Source organism: Muscardinus avellanarius (assembly GCF_963383645.1).
Source record: "Muscardinus avellanarius genome assembly, chromosome: 16".
In the NCBI taxonomy this organism is placed as follows: Eukaryota; Metazoa; Chordata; class Mammalia; order Rodentia; family Gliridae; genus Muscardinus; species Muscardinus avellanarius.
In genome coordinates, this window is record NC_137802.1 from 35,871,777 (window position 1) to 35,893,622 (window position 21,846).

The 21,846-nt window shown below is 40.4% G+C and overlaps 1 protein-coding gene across 3 annotated transcripts in view; it reads right to left on the reverse strand.

Annotated features, from left to right (window-relative positions):
• The window catches only part of VMP1 (vacuole membrane protein 1), a gene marked incomplete at both ends in the record, with an annotated part of 124,371 nt that overhangs the window by 29,820 nt on the left and 72,705 nt on the right, over positions 1-21,846 (reverse strand). For all 3 annotated transcript variants that reach the window (XM_080713406.1, XM_080713404.1, XM_080713405.1), the window contains 2 exons: positions 5,967-6,083; positions 12,945-13,025. In XM_080713406.1, the coding sequence (XP_080569532.1) occupies positions 5,967-6,083; positions 12,945-13,025 (198 nt within the window). The remainder of the gene's footprint in view (positions 1-5,966; positions 6,084-12,944; positions 13,026-21,846) is intronic.

Below are 21,846 nucleotides of genomic sequence, written 5' to 3' on the forward strand. Positions count from 1 at the left end.
GTGCACCACCAGCCCGGCTTCAAGCTCTTATTTATTTATTTATTTTTGGTGGTATTGGGGATTCCTGAAAACCCTTCTACCTCTGGGCTACACTCCCAGACCTATTTTTATATTTTTTTATTTGGAAACAGGGTCTCTTGAACCAGCGAGGCTGGCTACAAACCTGAGATCCTCCTGTCTCCGCCTCCCAAGCGCAGGGATTACAAGCGTGCACCACCACACCCGGCCCTTCAAGCTCTTATTATTTATTAATTTATTTTTCGTGTGGCACTGGGGATGGAACCTAGGGGCCTTCTACCTCTAGACTATACTTCCAGAATTACTTTTTAAATATTTTGTTTGGAAACAGGGTCTCACTAAGTTGCTAAGAGCCTCACTAGGTAGCTGAGGCTGGCTCTGAATCTGTGCGATGCTCCTGTCTCAGCCTCCCAAGTACTGGGATTACAAGCGTGCGCCACCACGCCCGGTTTACTTTTTATTCTTTATTTTGGATCAGGGTCTCACTAAATTGCAAATGGTCTAAGTAGCTGAGGCTGGCTGTGAACCTATAATCCTCCTTAGCTTAGCCTCCCCAGTACAGGAATTACAAGTGTAGGCCACAATATTCCGCTATGTTTATTTTTAAAAGAGGTAGTGGGGATTGAACCTTGAATCCAAAGGTATTCTATCTCCAGGTTACACCCCAGCATCTTACTTATTTATTTTGACTTTGAAACAGATTTCACTGAGTTGCTGAGGCTGGCCTCAAATCTACAATCTTCCTGTCTTAGCCTCCCAAGTACTGGAATTACAGGTGTGTACCAGCACTCCTGGCCACTATTTAATTTTTTTTTTTGGATGGTACCCAAGGACATTCGACCTCCGAGCCACACCGTCTGTCCTATTTTTTATTCTTTATTTTGAAACAGGGTCTCACTAAGTTGCAAAAAAGCCTCATTAAGTAGTTGGTATTACAAGTGTGCGCCACCATGCCTGGCTTATTTCTTATTTTGAAACAGGGTTTCACCAAGTAGCTGAGGCTGCCCACAAACCCGTGATCCTCCTGTCTCAGCCTTCCAAGTTCTGGGATTACAAGTATGCACCACCACACCTGACAGGATTCAATTTTTTTTTAACTTTTTTTTTTTTTTAGATCCTGTTTCAAAATAAAAGAATTTCCAGTAAAACACACACGCACGCGCACGCAATGGTAACGTGAAAAATCTACTTAGAATATTTAAAAATATCCTAGCTTTGCATCTTTCTGAAATGAAAGGTCTGTAAGCTATTATCTATCACTGTAGGTAAGGTACTTAGTATATAATAAATTTCACACCAATTAAAGTTACTGCATTCAATAGGTACAAAACAAAATACGTAAAAATTTATGTATTTCTAGAGAGAGAGATTTTTACACAAAGAACCAAAATAATTCATAATTATTCCCTAGGTATTAAAGACTTGAAAGGTTAATCAAGTTAATTGATAGCACTAATCAAGTTAATTGATAGCACTCTTCCCTTAGAAAGAACTAAAAGATTAAAGAAAAATCAGGTGTGGTGGCTCACACTTGTAATCCCAGTATTGGGAGGCTGAAACAGGAGAATTGCAGGTTTGTGGTTAGCCTCAGCTACTTAGCGAGGTCCTCTGCAACTTGCTGAGACCTTGTTTCAAAATAAAGAGTAAGAAATAGGGCTGGGGTGTAGCTCAAAGGTAGAATGCCCCTGGGTTCCATTCCTAGCACTCCCCCCAAATAAAAGATTAAAGAAAAAATTGTCTGAATTCAGACACACTGAAAAATAATTTATTACTCAGCTTATTATTATTATTATTGGTGGTAGTAGTAGTAGTACTGAGAATTGAAGCCAGGGGCATTCTACCTCTGAGCTCCACCCCCAGCCCTATTTTATTTTGAAACAGGGTCTCACTAAGTTGTAGAGGGCCTAAATTGCTGAGGCTGTCTGAAAACTGGAGCTCTTCCTGTCTCAGTTTCCTAAGTACTAGGATTACAGGTATGCCACCATTATGGCGTGCCACCATACCCAGCTTCTTATTATTTTAAAACACTCTTGCTGACCATGGTGGTGCATACTTATAATACCAGTACTTGGGAGGCTGAGACAGGAGGATTGCAGGTTCAAAACCAGCCTCGGCAATATAGCAAGGCTCTCAGAAAAATAGTGAGACCCTGTTTCCAAATAAAAAAATAAAATCAGACTAGGGGAATAGCTTAGAGGTATAATACCACTAGGTTCAATCCCTAGTACCAAACCAAACCAAACCAAACCAAACCACAACAGAAAACCCCCACAAAACTTTTATGGTACTTTAAAATTTCTTTTTGTGTGTGTGATACTTAGGACTGAACCCAGGGGCATTCTACCTCTGAGATATACCCCCAGCCTTCTTTACTTTATGTTTTGAAATGGGGTCTCACAGTTGGGCATAGTGGTGGATACCTGTAATCCCAGTATTTGGGTGGCTGAGACAGAAAGATCTCAGTTTGTTAAAGGCTAGCCTCAGTGATTTACCTTGTTTAGAAAAATAAGAACTGGCCGGGCGTGGTGGCGCACGCTTGTAATCCCCACGCTTGGGAGGCAGAGGCAGGAGGATCGAGGCCAGCCGTGTTGGCTTAAGAGACCCTGTTTCAAAAATATAAAAAATAGGTCCAGGAGTGTAGCCTAGAGGTAGAAGGGCTTCCAGGAACCCCAGTACCACCAAAAAAAAAAAAAAAAAAGAAAGAAAAATAAGAACTGAGCTGGGCATGGTGGTGTATGCTTGTAATCCCCGTGCTTGGGAGGCGGAGACAGAAGGATCATGCAGATTCAAAGCCAGCCTCACTGGCTGAAGAGACTCTGTTTCAAAGAGAGAGAGAGAGAGAGAGAGAGAGAGAGAGAGAGAGAGAGAGAGAGAGAGAGAGAGAGAGAGAGAGAGAGAGAGAGAGAGAGAGAGAGAGAGAGAGAAGAAATGAAGGAAAGAGAAAAAAGAAACAGAGTCATGTCAAATTGCTGAGGCTAGCCTGGAACCTGTGATCCTTCTGTCTGCTGTCTCCCAAGTACCAGGATTACAGGTGGACCCCAACATTCCTGATTGGTATTTTAAAATAAATTAAGCTGGGCATGGTGACGCACACTTTTAATCCCAGCATTTGGGAGGCTGAGACTGGAGGATCGCGGTTCGAGGGCAGCCTCAGCTATTTAGTGAGGCCCTCTGCAACTCAGTGAGACCCTGTTTCAAAATAAAGAATAAAAAATAGGGCAGGGGGTATACCTCAGAGGTAGAATGCCCCTGGGTTCCATCCCCAGTAATGACAAAAAAATTATTTTTTACGATACTGGGGGTTGAGTTACATCCCCAGTCACCCCCGCCCCCGGGTACTGGGTATGGAATCCAGGGGCATTCTACCTTTAAGCTACACCCCCAGCCCTATATTTTATTCTTCATTTTGAAACAGGGTCTCACTGACTTGCAAAGGGCTTCACTAAGTAGCTGAGGCTGTCCGCAAACTGCGATCCTCCTGTCTCAGCCTCCCGAATGCTGGGATTACAAGCGTGTGCCACTATACCCTACAGCCTAGTCCTATTTTTATTCTTTTTTTTTTTTTTTTGGTGAGACTGGAGATGGAACCTAGGGGCATTCCACCTCCGGGCTACACCCCCTGCCCTATTTTGTATCCTTTATTTTGAAACAGGGTCTAAATTGCAGAGGACCTCACTAAGTATCTGAGGCTGTCCAGGAACCATGATCCTCCTTTCTCAGCTTCCTGAATGCTGGGATTACAAGCGTGCGCCACCAGGCCCGGCCTATTTTTATTCTTTATTTTGAAACAGGGCCTCACTAAGTAGCTGAGGCTGGCTGCAAACCTGAGATTTTCCTGTCTCAGTCTCCCAAGTACTGGGATTACAAACATGCACAACTATGCCCAACAGGTATTTTAAATTTTATCTACTTCAAAAAAAATTTTTTTAATCTCCTTCAGTAGCACTGGGAAAATTAAAAATCTTGTGTCCACTAAGCAAAATACATAATGCTGTTGGGAGGAAAATTATTCCTTGAAGGAGGAAAAACATCCCTGAATTTTTTTTTTTCTGTACTAGGGACGGAACTCGGGGCATTGTACCTCTGAGCGACACCCCCAGCCCTATTTTTTATTCTTTATTTTGAAACAGGGTTTTGCTGAGTTACAAAGGGCCTCACTAAGTAGCTAAGGCTGGGTTCCAACCTGCACAATCCTTCTGTCTCAGCCTCTCAATGCTGGGATTACAATGTCTGGCTTTGAAAAAAATATTTTTAGTAGCCGACATGATGGCACATGCTTGTAATCCCAGCATTCGGAAAGCTGAGACAGGAGGATGACGTTTTGTGGCTAGCTTCAGCTACTTAGTGAGGCCCTTTGCAACTCAGTGAGACTTTGTTTCAAAATAAAGAATAAAAAAATAGAGCTGGGGTGTAGCTCTGAGGTAGGTAGAATGTCCCTGGGTTCCATCCCAGTAAGGCCAAAAAACCCCCAAAAACAAAAAAACAAAACAAAAAAAAACTTCTCAGTGTTCTACACATTCAAGAAAACTTTTCTAGTAACAGACTTTAGAAATGATTCCTGAAAATATAGTCTTTATTCTTGAAATTCTGAGTGATTATTATGGCAAAAAGAGTAGACAACAGACTCAATAAAGTCTTCCCCAATGTCGGAACCTAAGATTAGAAATGAGGGGCAGAAGCAGCTAAGGTTTTCCTATTTCATTTGTCTCTTCAAGAACCCAAATCGGGGAGGTATCAGGAAGAATCACTGTGGGTAGATATTTTCTTTCCTTTTTTTTGGTGTTGGGGATTGAACTTGGGGCCTCACACGTGTTCAGCAAACGCTCTATCGCCAGCTGGAGAGACATATTTTCAATTATTATGGAATCATATGAGGGCAGAGACATTACTTCACTGTTCGTGCCTTTTTTTTTTTTTTTTTTTGATAAATTCTTCTTTCTTGCAAACCACACTGATTAAAACCAAATTCTTTCCAGGTTAATTTTTAGTTTATTCTAGGGAGATTTGCCCTTAGAAGGAAAAAAATTCACATTACAGTTCTAAAACCACATATCCATGTCTCCCTCACTCAGGTTTTAGCCTCTTCTCTCTCTTCCATTTGTGTGCACCCTTCCCTAGAGATGTCACTCAGAATGGCTCGGGCCTAGCACACTCTCACTTCTCTAACCACAAGCCACGGTCTCTTGCTTCATGGAGGACCTTTCTTCCCCACTCTCTCCCACACTCACATCTGTCTGGTTTCGGTAAAGGATATCAGTGACATGAGAGGAAGTTCTACATTGAGTGTGTGAAAGAATATGAGAATGAGAGAAAGGTGATATTCTCAGGTTGTGGTCAGTAAAGAAATTGCGTTTACTGACTCTGTATGAAAATTTCCCTACACAGTAACACTACCTTAGATTGATGAAAGTCTTGGATAAACAGTTTCATAGAGCAAAAAATAAAGTGAAAAAAGCAAGGAAAGAAGGAAAAAAGAGGATGAAAGGAGAAGGAGAAAAAAGAAAAAAGACTCACAGCCAGGTGTGCTGCGCATGCCTGTAATCCCGGACTTGGGAAGCTAAGAAAGGAGGATTGCAGGTTTGTGGTCAGCCTCAGCAACTAAATGAGGCCCTCTGCAATTTAGTAAGACCTTGTTTCAAAATCAAGAAAATAGGACTGGGGTGAAGCTCAGAGGTAAAATGCCCCTGGGTTCAATTCTCAGCCACACACACACACACACACACACACACACACACACACACACACACGAAGGAAGGAAGGAAGGAAGGAAGGAAGGAAGGAAACAAGGGATTCACTAACCTCCAAATTATATATGCATGCTTTTATTATCTAAGCAAGCGACCAATCAAAGGAAGCAGAAACAGCAACATATTTCCCTTAGGAATGAGCCTATCTTTACTGTCTGTAATGGGTTTATCATCATTAGGTAGAATTGGTGGTATAATTACCTGGATATGCATTTTAATTATTGCTTTTCCAATCAGGGTTGCACCAAAGAAGGTCCAAAAAGGTACGAGAAAGTGTCCACATGTTATTCCAGCCAGATCAAACAGAGGATTTGGAATCTATCAGGAGAGAGAAAAAAATAAAATCCATAAATATAAGTCCATGGACATATATAATCCATAAATATATAAATCCATATATAAATATATATAATTCACAAATAAGAACAACTTAGTTTTACCCACTCCTGGAATGTGGTGTTCTGCTCTGAGCCCTGCTTGCCCAGTAAAACAAGGTCTGGGTTCGCTGGCCAGAAGGATGTTCAGAACGCTGAGCAAGGTATCTATTGTGTTCTAACCTGGAGATAATATTTATCTGTTTGTTGTTAAACGTGCTCACAGCAAACCAAGCTGTCCTTCTGCTTATATTTCAAATGGTTAATGACTAGACATATTTTTTTTTTATCACATGAGAAGTCGATAAAGACCATAGATTTGTAATAATTTAATCCCCTTCGGTAAATTCTTGCTCATGTGGTGGCTGTTTTTCTTTTTCTTTTTTTGTGGTACTGGGGATTGAACCCAGGGACATTCTATGTCTGAGCTATACCTCCAGATCTATTTTTAAATTTATTTTTTTTTAACTATGAGACAGTGTCTCACTAAATTCTTGAGGGCTTCACTAAATTACGGAGGCCGGCTTTGAACCTGTGATCCTCCCGTCTCAGCCTCCCAAGTACTGGGTTTACAAGGATACAATACCACACCTAGCTGGTGGCTATTTTCTATGGTATGGTAATAAGCCTTGAGATTATTTTAGTAGTAACTACGGTCCTCAATTCTTCAGCCTAAAACACAAGTGCTCACATCTTTAGCAGGCACTTTAGTAAATTCACAAATTCATTTTTAGGTGGATGAATGTTTATATTCTCAACATTAAAAATTTCATTACCTGCATTCTACTTTCAGAGAGCTCAAGACTGTGGGGCCAGGTGACATTTTAGAAAGAAAATCAAGTCTTGAGGTATGAGAACACATAGATTCAGATGTTTTGAATACTTAGTCCCAGATAAAGAAGTGATTCATAATAGATATATTTTCCAAATATTCCCACATTTTAAGAATGCTAAAAGACAATTTCGTGTAAAAGTGCAAAGAAACCACAAGCCGTTTTTGAACGCTTCATCCATTTTTTCCCCACAGAAGTACTATGCCCTTGTAGCTGTTGGCCGAACCATTTATAAGCCAATTAACTGATATAATTTCGTTTTTCAACTATGAAAGAAAAGTCTTGTCATTTAACAAATATTCATCACATATGCTCTTTTAAAACAATGCCATGACTAAATTAGAATTTACGCATTCTTTTGTTAGTAATACTTGGATTCAATAACTCCTTTTTGTTTTTCTCCTCTAAATTCCAATGCTTTATGTATTTCATTTCTTACAACTCTGATGTAAGTATGTATAGCATTACATCTGCCATATTTTTATGCTTTCTCATGTTACCCTTGTAGCTATGAATTATAATTTTTTCCTTAATTCTCAGGCTACAATTCATGTTGAAATGTAAGCAAATTTTAAGTATACAACATATGCAAATCAGATCAGAACAGATAAAAACTAGAATTTGTTAACGTGTTGAATATCTCATTCTACAATGGATCATCCCAGAAAAGCATAATCAATGAATTTAATATTAAATATGCATGTTATTTATTCTTTTTACAAGTGCTAAATTGAAAGAAAGATTAGAATTAGCTGGGGGTGGTGGTGCACGCTTGTAATCCCAGCATTCGGGAGGCGGAGACCAGAGGATCGCGGTTCGTGGACAGCCTCAGCTGCTTAGTGAGGCTCTCTGCAACTTAGTGAGACGCGGTTTCAAAATAAAGAGTAAAATAAATAAATAAATAAATAAAATAATAAAAATAAAAAATAGGGCAGGGGATGTAGCTCGGAGGTCAAATGCCCCTGGGTTTCACCCTCAGACCCGCCAAAAAAAAAAAAAAAAGAAAGATTAGAATTAAAGGGAGTCTTTTTTTTTTTTTTTTTGGGCCGTGCACTTGCCAGGCAAGCGCTTTGCCACTGAGCTACATCCATACATACAGCCCAAAAGATTAGAATTAAAAGAATTAAGTCAGGTGTAGTGGTGCCCTCCTGCAATCGCAGGACTTGTGGAGCTGAGACAGGAGGATTGTAGTTGTGTGTGTGTGTGTGTGTGTGTGTGTGCACGTGTGTGTGCGTGTGTGTGTGTGTGTGGTACTGGAGATTGAACCCAGAGGCATTCCACCTTTGAGCTACACCCCAGCCTGATTTTACTTCTCATTTGGAAACAGGGTCTTGTTAGGTTGATGCAGTACTTGACGTGGCTGTCCTTGAACCTGCAAACCTCCTGTGTCAGCCTCCAAAGTACAGGGGTATAGGCATGTGCTACCACGATGCCTGGCCAGGATTGCAGGTTTGAGACCAGACTCAGCAACTTAGCATGACTCTGTTTTCCTTTTCTCCTTCCTTCCTCTCTTTCTGTGGTACTGGGGATGGAACTCAGGGGCATTAAACCTCTGAATCACACCCCCCAGTCCTATTTTCTAGCCTTTATTTTGAAACAGGGTCTCACTGAGTTGCAAAGGACCTCACTAAGTAGCTGAGGCTGTCCATGAACATGTCTCAGTCTCTCAAATGCCGCGATTACAAGTGTGTGCCGCCATGTCCAGCTCAATGCTCTGTTCTTCAAAATAAAAACTAAAGTTGGACTGGGGGTGTATCTCAAAAGTAGAATGCCTCTGTGATTAATCTCTAGTAAAAAACACAGACACACATACACATAAACACAGAAGAAAAAAAAAACCCTCACAAAGAACTAGGCAGTTGCTTTGAAATTTTCCCTTAACTAGGAGTTTTAATTTAGTTAAATGTTGTCAACAAGATAACTAATTAGTAAATTCATTTTTAACGTAAATCAGTATGTAGAAATATAAGTATTCAAAATGTCCTAGAAGCCAGGAGTGGCGGCACATGCTTGTAATCCTAGTACTTGGGAGGCTGAGATGGAAGGACCACAAGTACAAAGCCAGCCTCAGCAACTTACTGAGGCTCTCAGCAATCTAGCGAGACCTCGTTTCCAAATAAAATATAAAACTGGCCTAGGGGTATAGATTGGAGGTAGAATGCCTGAGTTCCATCCCCAGTAATAAAACAAATAAACAAACCAAAATGTCCTAGAAAAAAAATTCTTAGAATATTATACTGATCCGTAGATTTACTTATTTATTTACTTACTTATTTATTTATTTATTTATTTATTTATTTATTTATTTATGTACTGGGGGTAGAACCCAGGGGCTTTTCTACCTCCAGGCTGTACTCTAAGACCTATTTTATACTTTATTTGGAAACAGGGTCTCACTAACCTGCTGAGAGCCTCACCAAGTAGCTGAGGCTGGCTTTGAACCCGTACGATCCTCCTGTCTCAGCCTCCCAAGTGCTGGGATTACAAGCATGCGCCACCATGCCCTTGCCTGATCCTTAGATTTATGTTAAAGATTAACTATACATAATCAAACGTAAAGAATGGCTAATATAGGAAGTGGATTTTTGGTCGAGCTACAGCCAGATCCTCTTATCATAGCCTCCCAAATGCTGGGATTACAAACATGCGCCACCATTCCCAGCTCCAGCCCTACTTTTATGTTTTATTTTGAAACAGGGTCTCACTAAGTTGTGGAGGGCCTCACAAGGTTGCTGAGGCCGGTCATGAACCTGCAATCCTCTTATCACAGCCTCTCAAGTACTGGGATTACAAGTATGTGCCACCAAAAGTTCTTTGTGTGTGTGTGTGTGCGCTACTGAGGATTGAACCCAGGGACATTCTACCTACGAGCAACACCCCAAGGCTTTTATTTATGTATGTATGTATATATTTTTATTATGTTTTTTGATAATGTGGATTAAACTCAGAAGCATTCTAGCTCCAAGCTGTACCCCCAGCCATATTTTATTCTTTATTCTGAAACGGCCTCACTTAGTTGCTAAGACTGGCCTGAACCTGCACTATTCCTATCTCAGCCTCCCAAGTACTGGGATTACATGTATATGCCACACTGCCCGGCTCAAAGTTCTTAATTTTTTCCCCCCCTGTGGTGCTGAGGATTGAACCCAGGGACATTCTACCTCTGAGCTACACCCCAGCCCAATATCTTATTCTTTATTTTGAAACAGAGACTCACTGAGTTGCAAAAAAATCAGGCTAGGGGTTTCCATCCTAGGTTCCATCCCCAGTACCACAAAAACAAATAAGCAAACAAAAATAAAAAATAAAAAACAACGTTTCTAGTCAAGTGTGGTGGTTTATACCTGTAATCCAAGTACTTGAGAGGCTGAGACAGGAAGATCATAGGTTCAAGACTAGCCTCAGCAATTTAGTGTGGGTGTGTTTCCACATAAAAAATAAAAAGGGTTGGGCATGTAGCCTGGAGGTAGAATGCCCTGGGTTTAATTGCCAGTACCAAAACCAAACCCCCCAAACCACCTTTCTATTATGTTAGAAAAGACCAGGATAAGCACCAACTCATCAATTTCACAAATCCAAAATTTAAGTCATTAAAACATAAATTTGCTGGGTATAGTAGTGTATGCTGTTAATCTCAGCTACTTGGAAGGCTGAGACATAAGGATGGGAAGTGGAGGCCAGCCTGGATCACTTAACAAGAGCCTGTCCCAAAATAAAATTTAAAAAAACTGCTGGGGATATAGCACAGTGATAACATTTGCCTAGCATGAGTGAGGCCCAGACTATAATTCTCAGTCCTGCACACACACACAAAGACATTATGTTTTGGACAAAAATGGCTTCTTAGTTCACTATAGCCAAAGATGTCCTTAACTTGCCATAAATACTTTTTATTTTTATTTTTTAATTTTTTGCTGTAGTAGAGGTGGAATCCAGGGGTATTTTACCTCTGAGTGATACCCCCAGACCTATTTTCTTTTTTGAAATAAAGATTAATTTCATCAAGTTTTTTTTTGGTGTGTGTGTGTGTGGGGGGGGGGGGGTCCTGGGGTTGGAACCCAGGGGCTTTTCGACCTCCAGGCTACACTCCCAGACCTATTTTATACTTATTATTTGGAAACAGGGTCTAAGTTGTTGAGAGCCTCACTAAGTAGCTAAGGCTGGCTTCAAATCTGCTTGATCCTCCTGTCTCAGCCTCCCAAGTGCTGGGATTACAAGCGTGCGCCACCATACCCGGCTTCCTATTTTTTTTCTTTATTTTGAAACAGGGTCTCACTGAGTTGCAAAGGGCCTCACTAAGTGGCTGAGGCTGGCCGCAAACTGTGATCCTCCTGTCTCAGCCTCCCAAATGCTGGGATTATAAGTGTGAACCACCACGCCTGGCTGCCATAAATACTTCTATATACTGAAGACTTCCAAACTCTAGCCCCTTTCACTGAATTCTCCACCTTGTTGTTGTTGTTGTTGTTGTTGTTGTTGTAGTACTGGGGATGTAGCCTAGGGACTTCTACTTTCAGGTTGCATTCCCAGACCTATTTTATTATTTATTTATTTATTTGTGGTACTGGGGTTCCTGGAAATCCTTCTACCTTCGGGCTACACTTCCAGACCTATTTTTATATATTTTTAAAATTTGGAAACAGGGTCTCTTAAGCCAGTGAGGCTGGCTTCGAACCTGTGTGATCCTCCTGTCTCCACCTCCCAAGCGTGGGGATTACAAGTGTGCGCCACCACGCCTGGCCCTATTTTATTTTTTATTTTGGAAATAGGGTCTTGATAAGTTGCTGAGAGCCTAAATTGCTGAGGTTTGGCTTCAAACCTGTGATCGTCCTGTCTCAGCCTCCCAAGTACTGGGATTACAAGTGTGTGCCACCACACCTGGCTATAGATACTTTCATAACCTATCTGAGAATTAAGATCACTTAAGACAGGTTTTATAGAAATTCTCTCTTGTAACTAATAAATGAAACTTTGGAAAAAGACTTCCTAACTTCAACATTATGGAGAGAATGAAATCATCTTTACTTGGTTAAATGTACTTCCTTATAAATTCTTTACAGAAAGTCTAATGGATTTCTCTCTCTCTCTGTTTTGCAACCTGTGGACTGAACCCAGGACCTATTTAGAGCATGCTGGGCCAATTCTAGGCTGAGTCCAACTGTGTCTCTTTTGTTCTTAATGAATCAAGCCTTTTATGTCTGAAATCCTCAGATTTAAAAAGTTGATAGGTAGCCAGGTGTGGTGGCCCACACTTGTAAATCCCAGCATTCGGGAGGCCAAGACGGGAGGATTGCAGTTTGAGGGCAGTCTCAGTTACTTAGTGAGGCCCTCTACAACTTAGTGAGACCCCGTTTCTTTTTTGGTGGTACTGGGGGTGGAACCCAGAGATCCTCCTGTCTCCGCCTCCCAAGCGCAGGGATTACAAGTGTGCGCCACCACACCCGGCCTTTATTCTTAATTTTGAAACAGGGTCTCACTAAGTTGGCCAGGCGTGGTAACGCACGCTTGTGATCCTCGCGCTTGGGAGGCTGAGACAGGAGGATCGCACGGGTTCAAAGCCAGCCTCAGCTACTTAGTGAGGCTCTCAGCAACTTAGTGAGACCCTGTTTCCAAGTAAAATATAAAAAAAAAAAAGGTCTGGGAGTATAGCCCGGAGGTAGAAGGGTTTCCAGAAACCCCAGTACCACCAAAATAAATAAATAAATAAATAAATAAATAAATAAATAAATAAATAAATAAAAATAGGGTTGTATGTAGCTCAGAGGTAGGATACCCTTGGGTTCTACCCCCGGACCAGAAAAAAAAGTCAATAAAACTCTGAACCTACTGAATAAGATAACTGATTCACAAAATTCATACTCAATAAAATGATAACATTTTTGCTCAAACAGGAGCATATCTTTAAAAATAAACTGATCAAAATATAACCTTATCATTTAGTGAAACTTCTTAGTCTTACACAATTCACTTACTGAAGCACAGGCCAAAATTCCAAAAAATCCAACCTTCTGTACTAGGTTTTGAACCGCCAGTTTAGCCCGTGAGGCAAAGTCCTGCAAAAATAAAGAATTTTAAAAAATTAATTAAAAGCACAAGAAAGAAAGAAAGAAAGAAAGAAAGAAAGAAAGAAAGAAAGGTAAAGAGTTAATATTAAATATCTCACAACTTGCTGGAGTTGATTCATTTAATGACTAAGCTGATTGATTTAATAATATCACAGCAAATATTCACTGGAAAGCATGTATACAAAATTTTCATAGAATATTATATCCTTAAACTTTTACTCCATTTAAGAAAAACCAGTGGGTGTGGTGGTGTATGTATGAAATCCCAGTATTTGGGAGACTGAGACAGGAGGATCCTAGGTTTGAGGACAGCCTTTTTTATTTTTTATTTTGAAACGGTCTTGCTAAGCTGCTGAGGCTGTCCTCAAACCTTTGATCCTCCTGTCTCAGTCTCCCAAGCACTGGGATTACAGGCAGGAACCACCATGCCTAGCAAAGTTTAATATTTTTGAACAACTGAAGAACTGCAGGAAAGAGCATTTTAAATTCTGAATTAAGATTTCTAACTCAGATTAAAGCTTGTGTTTTTTTTTTCTTTTTCTTTTTTGGTGGTGCTGGGGCTCCAACCCTGGGCCTTGTGCTTGTAGTGATCTACATCCCCAGCCTGACAACATTTTTTTTTTTTTTTTATTAAATACGTTATCCAAGTCAGATATATGGGTTTGGCTCTCCTTCCCTTCCCTCCTTCCTTCCAATAGAAAATAGGGCCTCAAGTACATTACACAAGCACTCTATTACTGAGCTGTATTTCTAGCCCTAAAGTCTTATATTTATTAATTCAAGTGACTGATAGTGTCATCATCTCATAGGATGACATTTTTCTACTACAGAGACACAAACATGAAAACCTAAGTTGGATATCGGTATGATTATACATCTCTACAGAGAAAAAATGATTAAACATTATGTTTATCACGTAATAAACTAATATTGGTCTACTGGATGTACTTGTTTCTCTTTCCTTTTACAAAAATATATTTAAAACTGGGCATGGTGGTGCATGGTTGTAATCCCAGTACTTGGGAGGCTGAGACAGGAAGATCACACAGGTTCGAATAAAAATATAAAATAGGTCTGGGAATGAAGCCCAGAGGTAGAAAGCCCCTGATTTACACCCCCAGTGCAACAAAAATAAAAATAAAAAACAAAAATATATTTAAGACTACAGAAGTAGAAGAAAACAAGTGTTTCTATTTTTAATTTCTTTTGAGATGGAGTCTCATTTGTTTTTCAGGCTGGACTTCAACTCAACATCCTCCTACCTTAGCCTTTCAAATAGCTGAGATTTACAAGTGTGCCCCACTAAACCCAGCAAGAAACATGCTTTAAAAAAATAAATCTTGAGCTGGGCATGGTGGTGCACACATGTAATCCCAGAACTTGGGAGGCTGAGATAGGAGGGTCACAGGTTCAAGGACAACCTCAGCAACCTAGCAAAAATCTCAGCAACTTACTGAGGCTGTTTCAAAACAAAAAGTAGACAGGCATGGTGGCGCACACACGCTTGTAAATCCCAGCATTTGGGAGGCTGAGACTGGAGGATTGTGATTCGTGAACAGCCTCAGCCACTTAGGCCCTTCACAACTCAGTGAGACCCTGTTTCAAAATAAAGAATAAAAAAATAGGGCTGGAGGTAGCTTGGAAGTAGAATGCCCCTGGGTTCCATTCCCAGACCCGCTAAAATAAATAAATAAATAAATAAATAAATAAATAAATAAATAAATAAACAAACAAACAAGCAAATAAATAAATGTAAAAAAGGGCTGGGACTGTAGCTCAGAGATAGAATGCCTCTTGATTCAATCCCCAGTATCAAAAAACAATCAAATAGTCAATCCTGGAAAAAAAAAAAGTCAATTCAATATGGGAACCATAGCTAACAAAGGAGAATAAAAAGCAAGGAGTCATTATTTCTCCTTAGGGTAGAATTTCCTAAGAGAAATTGGGCAAGAACAAAGGCAAATAGACTCCTTGTTCTTGCAGATGCCTGAGCGCCCATCAGCAATCTGTAAGGTCGCTTCAACAATCTGAGAGAAAAGGGTTCATCTATCCAAACAACAAAAGTAGAAACCTCCTTTACCTTTTGTTCTTTTTCATTTGAAGCTGGTATGTATTATGAGGAAGATAAGCAAAGTACCTTTTTAATGGCGAGTTTTACTTTTTAGAAATGGAGAGAATGATTTACTAAAAATGGATTTCATAAATTTTATTATGTATTTTTACACACAGTGACTATGGTACTTTCAGTTCCTATTATTTTTTCCCTCAGGTCTTTCACAATAGCCTCAGAATTACAATTACATATCAAATAATTCAAAAGCATTAATTAAATTGAACTAATATTTAAACTAATATTTAAATGTAGATGGTTCTATTACAAAAAATTAACAGTAGCTGAATATACAGGTTTTTCTTTTCCCCAGTACTGGGGATGGAACCCAGGGGCATTCTACCTCCAAGCTAAACCACTAACCCTATTTTTTACTCTTTATTTTGAAACATGGTCTCACTGAGTGCAAAGGGCCTCACTAAGTAGCTGAGGCTGTTCTCAAACCACAACCCTCCCATCTCAGACTCCCAAATGCTAGGATTACAAGCATGTGCCACACGCCCGGCTTGAATATGCAGTTTGATGGAAGAGTCTCTTGATTTTTTCTTTTCATTGCTGGTGAAATGAGCAAACAAAACAAAACTTAGAGAGATACTGTATGTTAGTAGTTGTACCAATAAATGTGGGGTTGTACACTCCTATAAATCCCAGCTACTTGGGAGGCTAAGGCAGGAGAAATGTAAGTTCCAGGCCAGCCTGAGTAATTTAGTGAGCACTGTCTCAAAATACAAAATAAAAAAAGCCGGGCATGGTGGTATACACCTATAATCCTAGAGGCTGACTGGGAGAATCACAGGTTCAAGGACAGTCTCAACAAGGTAGAAGAACCTGGTGAGACCCTGTTAGGCTGGGTGTAGTGGCACACACTTGTTAATCCCAGCATTTGGGAGGTTGAGACAGGAGGATCACCAGCTACTTAGTGAGGCACTTTGCAATTCAGTGAGACCCTGTTTCAAAATAAAGAATAAAAAATAAGGCTGGGATCAGGGAGATGCAAATCAAAATTACGATGAGATTCCATCTAACCCTAGTCAGAATGGCAAGCATAAAGAAGTCAAATAACAACAAATGCTGGCGAGGATGTGGGGAAAGAGGAAGTCTTTTGCACTGTTGGTGGGAGGGCAACCTAGTTCAGCCGCTATGGAGATCTGTGTGGAGATTCCTTAGAAAACTGGGAATAGATCCACCATATGATCCAGTTCTACCACTCCTGGGTACTGTTCCAAAGGGGTTGAAATCAGAGAACTACAGCAACTTATGATACCTATTTTCATAGCAGCACAATTCGTAATAGCCAAAATATGGAACTAACCCAGGTCCCCATCCACAGATGAATGGATAGCAAAACTTTGGGAAATACACACAATGGAATTCTATTCAGCCATAAAGAAGAACAAAGTCATGTCATTTGCAAGAAGATGGAAAGTCCTGGAGAGCATTATGTTAAGTGAGATCAGCCAAGCACAGAAAGAGAAGGGACATATGTTTCCTCTATTATGCCCAAACTAGGGAGCACTGGGGATACCAGAGGGACTCCAGCTAATAGAAGGGAAATCTCAGCCAAGTCTGAATGGAAGGAAAGGAGAGGAGGAAGGCTGACCTTGATTAATGAGGGGCTACATCTGAATATGTGTAAAAGTATGAATATAGCATGGTTACCCTGGACAATCATTGGTGGGAGGGGGAAGGGAAAATGGGGGTGGGGGGAAAGGGCACCAAGTACAGTTTAAATGTATACCATTTATTTTCAATTAAAAAAAGAAACAGGGCTGGGGGTGGAGCTCAGAGGCAGAATGCCTCTGGGTTCAATTCCCAGTACCCAGCACTACTTTTTTTTTTTTGTACTGGAAACTGAAATGTTCGAATTCTAGCTATAGCCCAGGTCTATTATTTTTTTTTATTTTTACTTTTTGTGGTACTGGGCCTTTTCTACCTCTGGGCTATACTCCCAGACCTATTTTATACTTTATTTGGAAACAGGGTCTCAATGAGTTGCAAAGTGCCTTACTAATTAGCCAAGGCTGGCTTTGAACCTGTGCGATCCTACTGTCTCAGCCTCCCAAGTGCTAGGATTACAAGCGTGCGCCACCATGCTCGACTATTTTTTATCTTTTTGGAAACAGGGTCTGGGTAAGTTGCTGAGGCTGTGTTCCTCCTGCCTCAGCTTCCCACGTACTGGGATTACAGATGCACGCCACCACACTCTGCTTCTGGATCCTACTTTTGAAAGAGAAAAGAGACATACAATTTTCCCCCCAAACATTAGAAGAAAACCAAGAAAGAAGGATTATAAGTCATTCATAACACTGAGACTTCAAAGATGCATAAAACAGACCAAGCCCTAAAATATGAATAATCATGTACCATTGTTGCTTTACATTTCTTTTCCTCAGAAACATATTTATAACCAAGGGAGAAGAGAAACCATAAGGCTAATTGCAATTAGTCTGTGATTCTAATAATATCAGCTTAAATCTAAATATATAAAATAACATTTTCTTTTATGGTGCTGGGGGTTGAACCCAGGGGCATTTTACCCCCAACCTATACCCCAGCCTTATTTATTTATTTATTTATTTACTTACTTACTTATTTATTTATTGTGGTACTGGGGATGTAACCCAGGGGTCTTTTACCTCTGGGCTACATTCCTAGACCTATTTTTTATATTTTATTAGGAAACAGGGTCTCACTAAATTGCTGAGAGCCTCACTAAGTAGCCGAGGCTGGCTTCAGACCTGTGCAATCCTCCTGTCTCAGCCCCCAAAGTACTGAGATTACAAGGGTGCACCACTATGCTTGGCCTTATATTTTATTTTGAAACAGAGTCTCATTAGGTTGTGGAGAGTCTCACTAAACTGCTGAGGCTGGCTGTGAACCTGCGATCCTCCTATCTCAGACTCCCAAGTGCTAGGATTACAAGCCTGTGCCACTGGGCCCAGTGTAACATTTATCTTTGAATGGCAGTAATAGCCTTTTTCATGATGAGCTGACTACATGAAAAGACCTCTTTAAGAACACCAGAAGCAGCTGAGCGTGGTGGCACAGGCTTGTAATCCCAGCATTTGGGAGGCTGAGACTGGAAGATCGTCTCAAACCAAAAAACACCATCAGAAAATCCCTAAACAGCTGAGCCTGAGCGTGCAATCCCAGCGACTGAGAGGTTCAGACAGGAGAACCATGGGTTCCTCAGCAAGGAACACGACTCTCAGCAACCTAGCAACAGTCAAAATAAAAAATTAACTTTTTCTTTTTCTTTTTTTGGCAGTACTGGGAACGGAACCCAGGGGATTCTACCTCCAAGCTACAACCTTAGTCCTATTTTTTATTCTTAATTTTTTGAAACAGGATCTCACTGAGTTGCCAAGGGCTTCATTAAGTAGCTGAGACTGGCTTCAAATTTGTGCAATCCTCCAGTCTCAGCCTCCCAAATGCTGGGATTACAAGCGTGTGTGCCACCACGCCCAGCTTCTGGTGTTTTTTTTTTTTTTTAAATTTTGCTGTACTGGGGTAAGAAAGAGATAAAGGTCCATGGTGGGGGGGGGGGACAAGTGAATAAAGAGATTTAGGAGCTGTTGGATTTAAAAAGTAATCACATTCAAGTCTAGATAAGGTAATTGATGTAGAACTATGTCAGGGAATGAAAGGAATGAACCCAGGGCTTTAAGCTTGTGAGGCAAGTGTTCTGCTACTGAGCTACATCCTTGGCCCATTTATTTTATTACAATTTCAGACAGGGTTTTCAAGGTCTTGCTAAATTGGCCAGGATGGCCTTGAACTGTAATTCTCCTGCCTCCTGAGTAGCTGAGATTTCAGCTGGAATTTTGTCACTGTATGAACATCAAAAAGTGTGCTTACACAAACTGTCAGCTATGTTGTTACTAGGTGAGAGAATCTTATTGGGTAACTGTTGTATATGCAGTTCACTGCAGAAGGAAATAGCACTATGTGCTGCATGATGATACACCCCTAACTTCTGTATGTATGACCATGCGTGTGCATGCACGAACCCCAGGCTTTGCACATGCTAAGTGCATGTCCTATCATTAAGCTACACCCTAGCCTAATATCCTTATTTTTGAGGGAAGCACTGCATTAATAATAATTATGCCCATTTCTGGAGATCTCTACATAGTGCTTTAGTTTAAAATCAGGGCAGTAAAATTTTTTATTTTAAGATCCAAGATAAGAAACACAGAAGACTCACAGCTGGGCGTGGTGGCACACGCTTGTAATCCCTGTACTTGGGAGGCTGAGACAGGAGGATCGCACAGGTTCAAAGCCAACCTCAGCTACTGAATGAGGCTCTCAGCAACTTAGTGAGATCCTGTTTCTAAATATAGGTCTGGGAAGATAGCCCGGAGTATAAAAAAGCCCCTGGGTTCCACGCCCAGTACCAAAAAAAAAAAAAAAAAAAAAAAAAAAAGACTGACTGACAGACATCTTCATATCTAGCAAGAATTGCAGCCCTACCATAACAAATCAAAGGCCTCGACTAATTAGAAATAAAAACACCTTTGCCATAGAAAAAATTTTTTATTGGTGCATTATATGCAAACATCATATTGGGGTAAAAAAAACTTGTGTGTACAAACATGTACACATCACTGATTTAACTCCTACCCAATTCCTACCCTATTCCCTCCTCGTCCCTCCTTCCCTTGCTTGGCTTAGTGATTGACTTCGATATGTTTAAGTACATTGTGTGTTTTAAAGATTTTCCTCTTCCCCCCCTCCTTTCTCCTCCTTTAGGTTGTCTTGTTTGCTCCTCTATGCCATAGAAAATTTGAATTAACACTTATTCTGCCTTCCATTAAACCATGGTTTTGTGAGCACTTGGCAGTTGTAGGAGGGTGGGCTTGTATTTAGTATGCTACCAATCTGCAAACTCATGAGCAAAAATACAGAAGCATGAATAATCTGTTGGTCCAACTTTCAATGAAAGAGAAATTTCTAAAGGCATTTTTATCAAAGGTGTTTGAAACACATACCTGAAAATAACCCGTTTAAGTTAGTCTAACAATGGTAACCTAATGCTGGCCTACTGCTTCTGTTTTTCATATCTGCAAACAGGTGTGGAGATGTAAAGAACAAAGCAGATGAAACAAAACTACATTCTACTGTTAAAGTCCAAAGCAAACTAAGAAGAGAAACCTTAAATATTCCTTATTATGCTTTTTATTGACTGGCTGTATTAATCTCTTTTCATTTGAAAACCATCTAGTTTCAATTAGAATTGCTTCGTCATCAAAACAAATAGACGTTTTCTATTTTAACCGATCACAGAGTTAAGAAGTCTGGCTAGAATATAAACAACTGAAAACTTCCATTATTCTGTATCCTTCCTTTTTTTTTTTTGGTGGTGCTGGGGATCAAATCCAGGGCCTTGTACATGCTAGAAAATATTTCATTTTTGTTACTGGGGATAAATCCAGAGGCATTCTACCTCCAACTTATACTCTCAAACAATTTTACTACTTCTTCTTCTTCTTTTTTTTTCAGTACTTTTTTTCAGTGTTACTGGGGATGGAACCCAGGGGCATTCTATCTCCAAGCTATCCTCACAGCCCTATATTTTATTCTTTATTTTGAAACAGGATCTCATTAAGTCGCAGAGGGCCTCACTAAGTAGCTGAGGCTGGCTGTGAACCTGTGCCCCTCCTGTCTTTGTCTCCCAAATGCTGGTATTACAAGCATGAGCCACCATGCCCGGATCTGTTTTATTCTTTATTTTGAAACAGGGTCTTACCTAGTTGTGAAGAGCCTCACTGAGTAGCTGAGGCTGGCTGTGAACCGGGATCCTCCTGTCTCAGCCTCCCGAATGCTGGGATTACAAGTGTGCACCACCACACCACTGAGCTACACCCTCAGCCTTTTAAATCTTATTTTGACACAGGGTCTCATGAAGTTGTACAGGCTGGTCTGGATCTTCCTGCCTCAACTTCTCAAGTAGTTGGGGTGTGTTATCATCCCCAGCTAAGTAGGAGATTTCTTTTTTGTGGTGCTTAGGATAGAACCTATGACTTCTATTACAAAAAAGTAAGTAGGCTGGGAGCAGTGGGGGATCACAAATGGAGGCCAGCCTGGGGAACTTGGAAGGACTCCCTCTCAAGCTATATCTCTTGGATATAGCTCTGTGGTAGAGTACTCTTAGGTTCAATTCCAAGTACCACCATCCTTCCTCATCCCCATGCAAAACTAAGCATGGTGGTGTAGACATCCCCAGTGTAAAGTGTAAACACATTACAGGTTCAAGGCCTGACTCAATAACTTAAACAAGACCCTATTTCAGAATACAACAAACAAACAATAATAACAAAAATGGGCTAAAGTGTAGCTCTGAGGTAGAAAGAATGTCCCTGGGTTCTATCCCCAGTACCTCCACAACCCCCCTTCCCTACAGCAGAATAAAAATAAAATCTGGCAGGCTGGATTTAGATGTTTTCACTAACTTTATTAAATAATTTAGCTGGGTGTGGTGGTACATACTTGTAATCCCAGTACTTGGGAGTCGGAGACAGGAGGATTTCAGGTTTGAAACCAGCCTCAGCAACTTAGTGAGGCTGTTAGTAACCTGGTGAGATCCTGTTTCAAAAAAAAAAAAAAAAAAAAAAAAAAAAAGGGCTGGGGTGTAGCTTGGAGTTAGAAAGCCTCTGGGTTCAATCCCTAGTACCAAAAAAAAAAAAAAAAAAAAAAAAA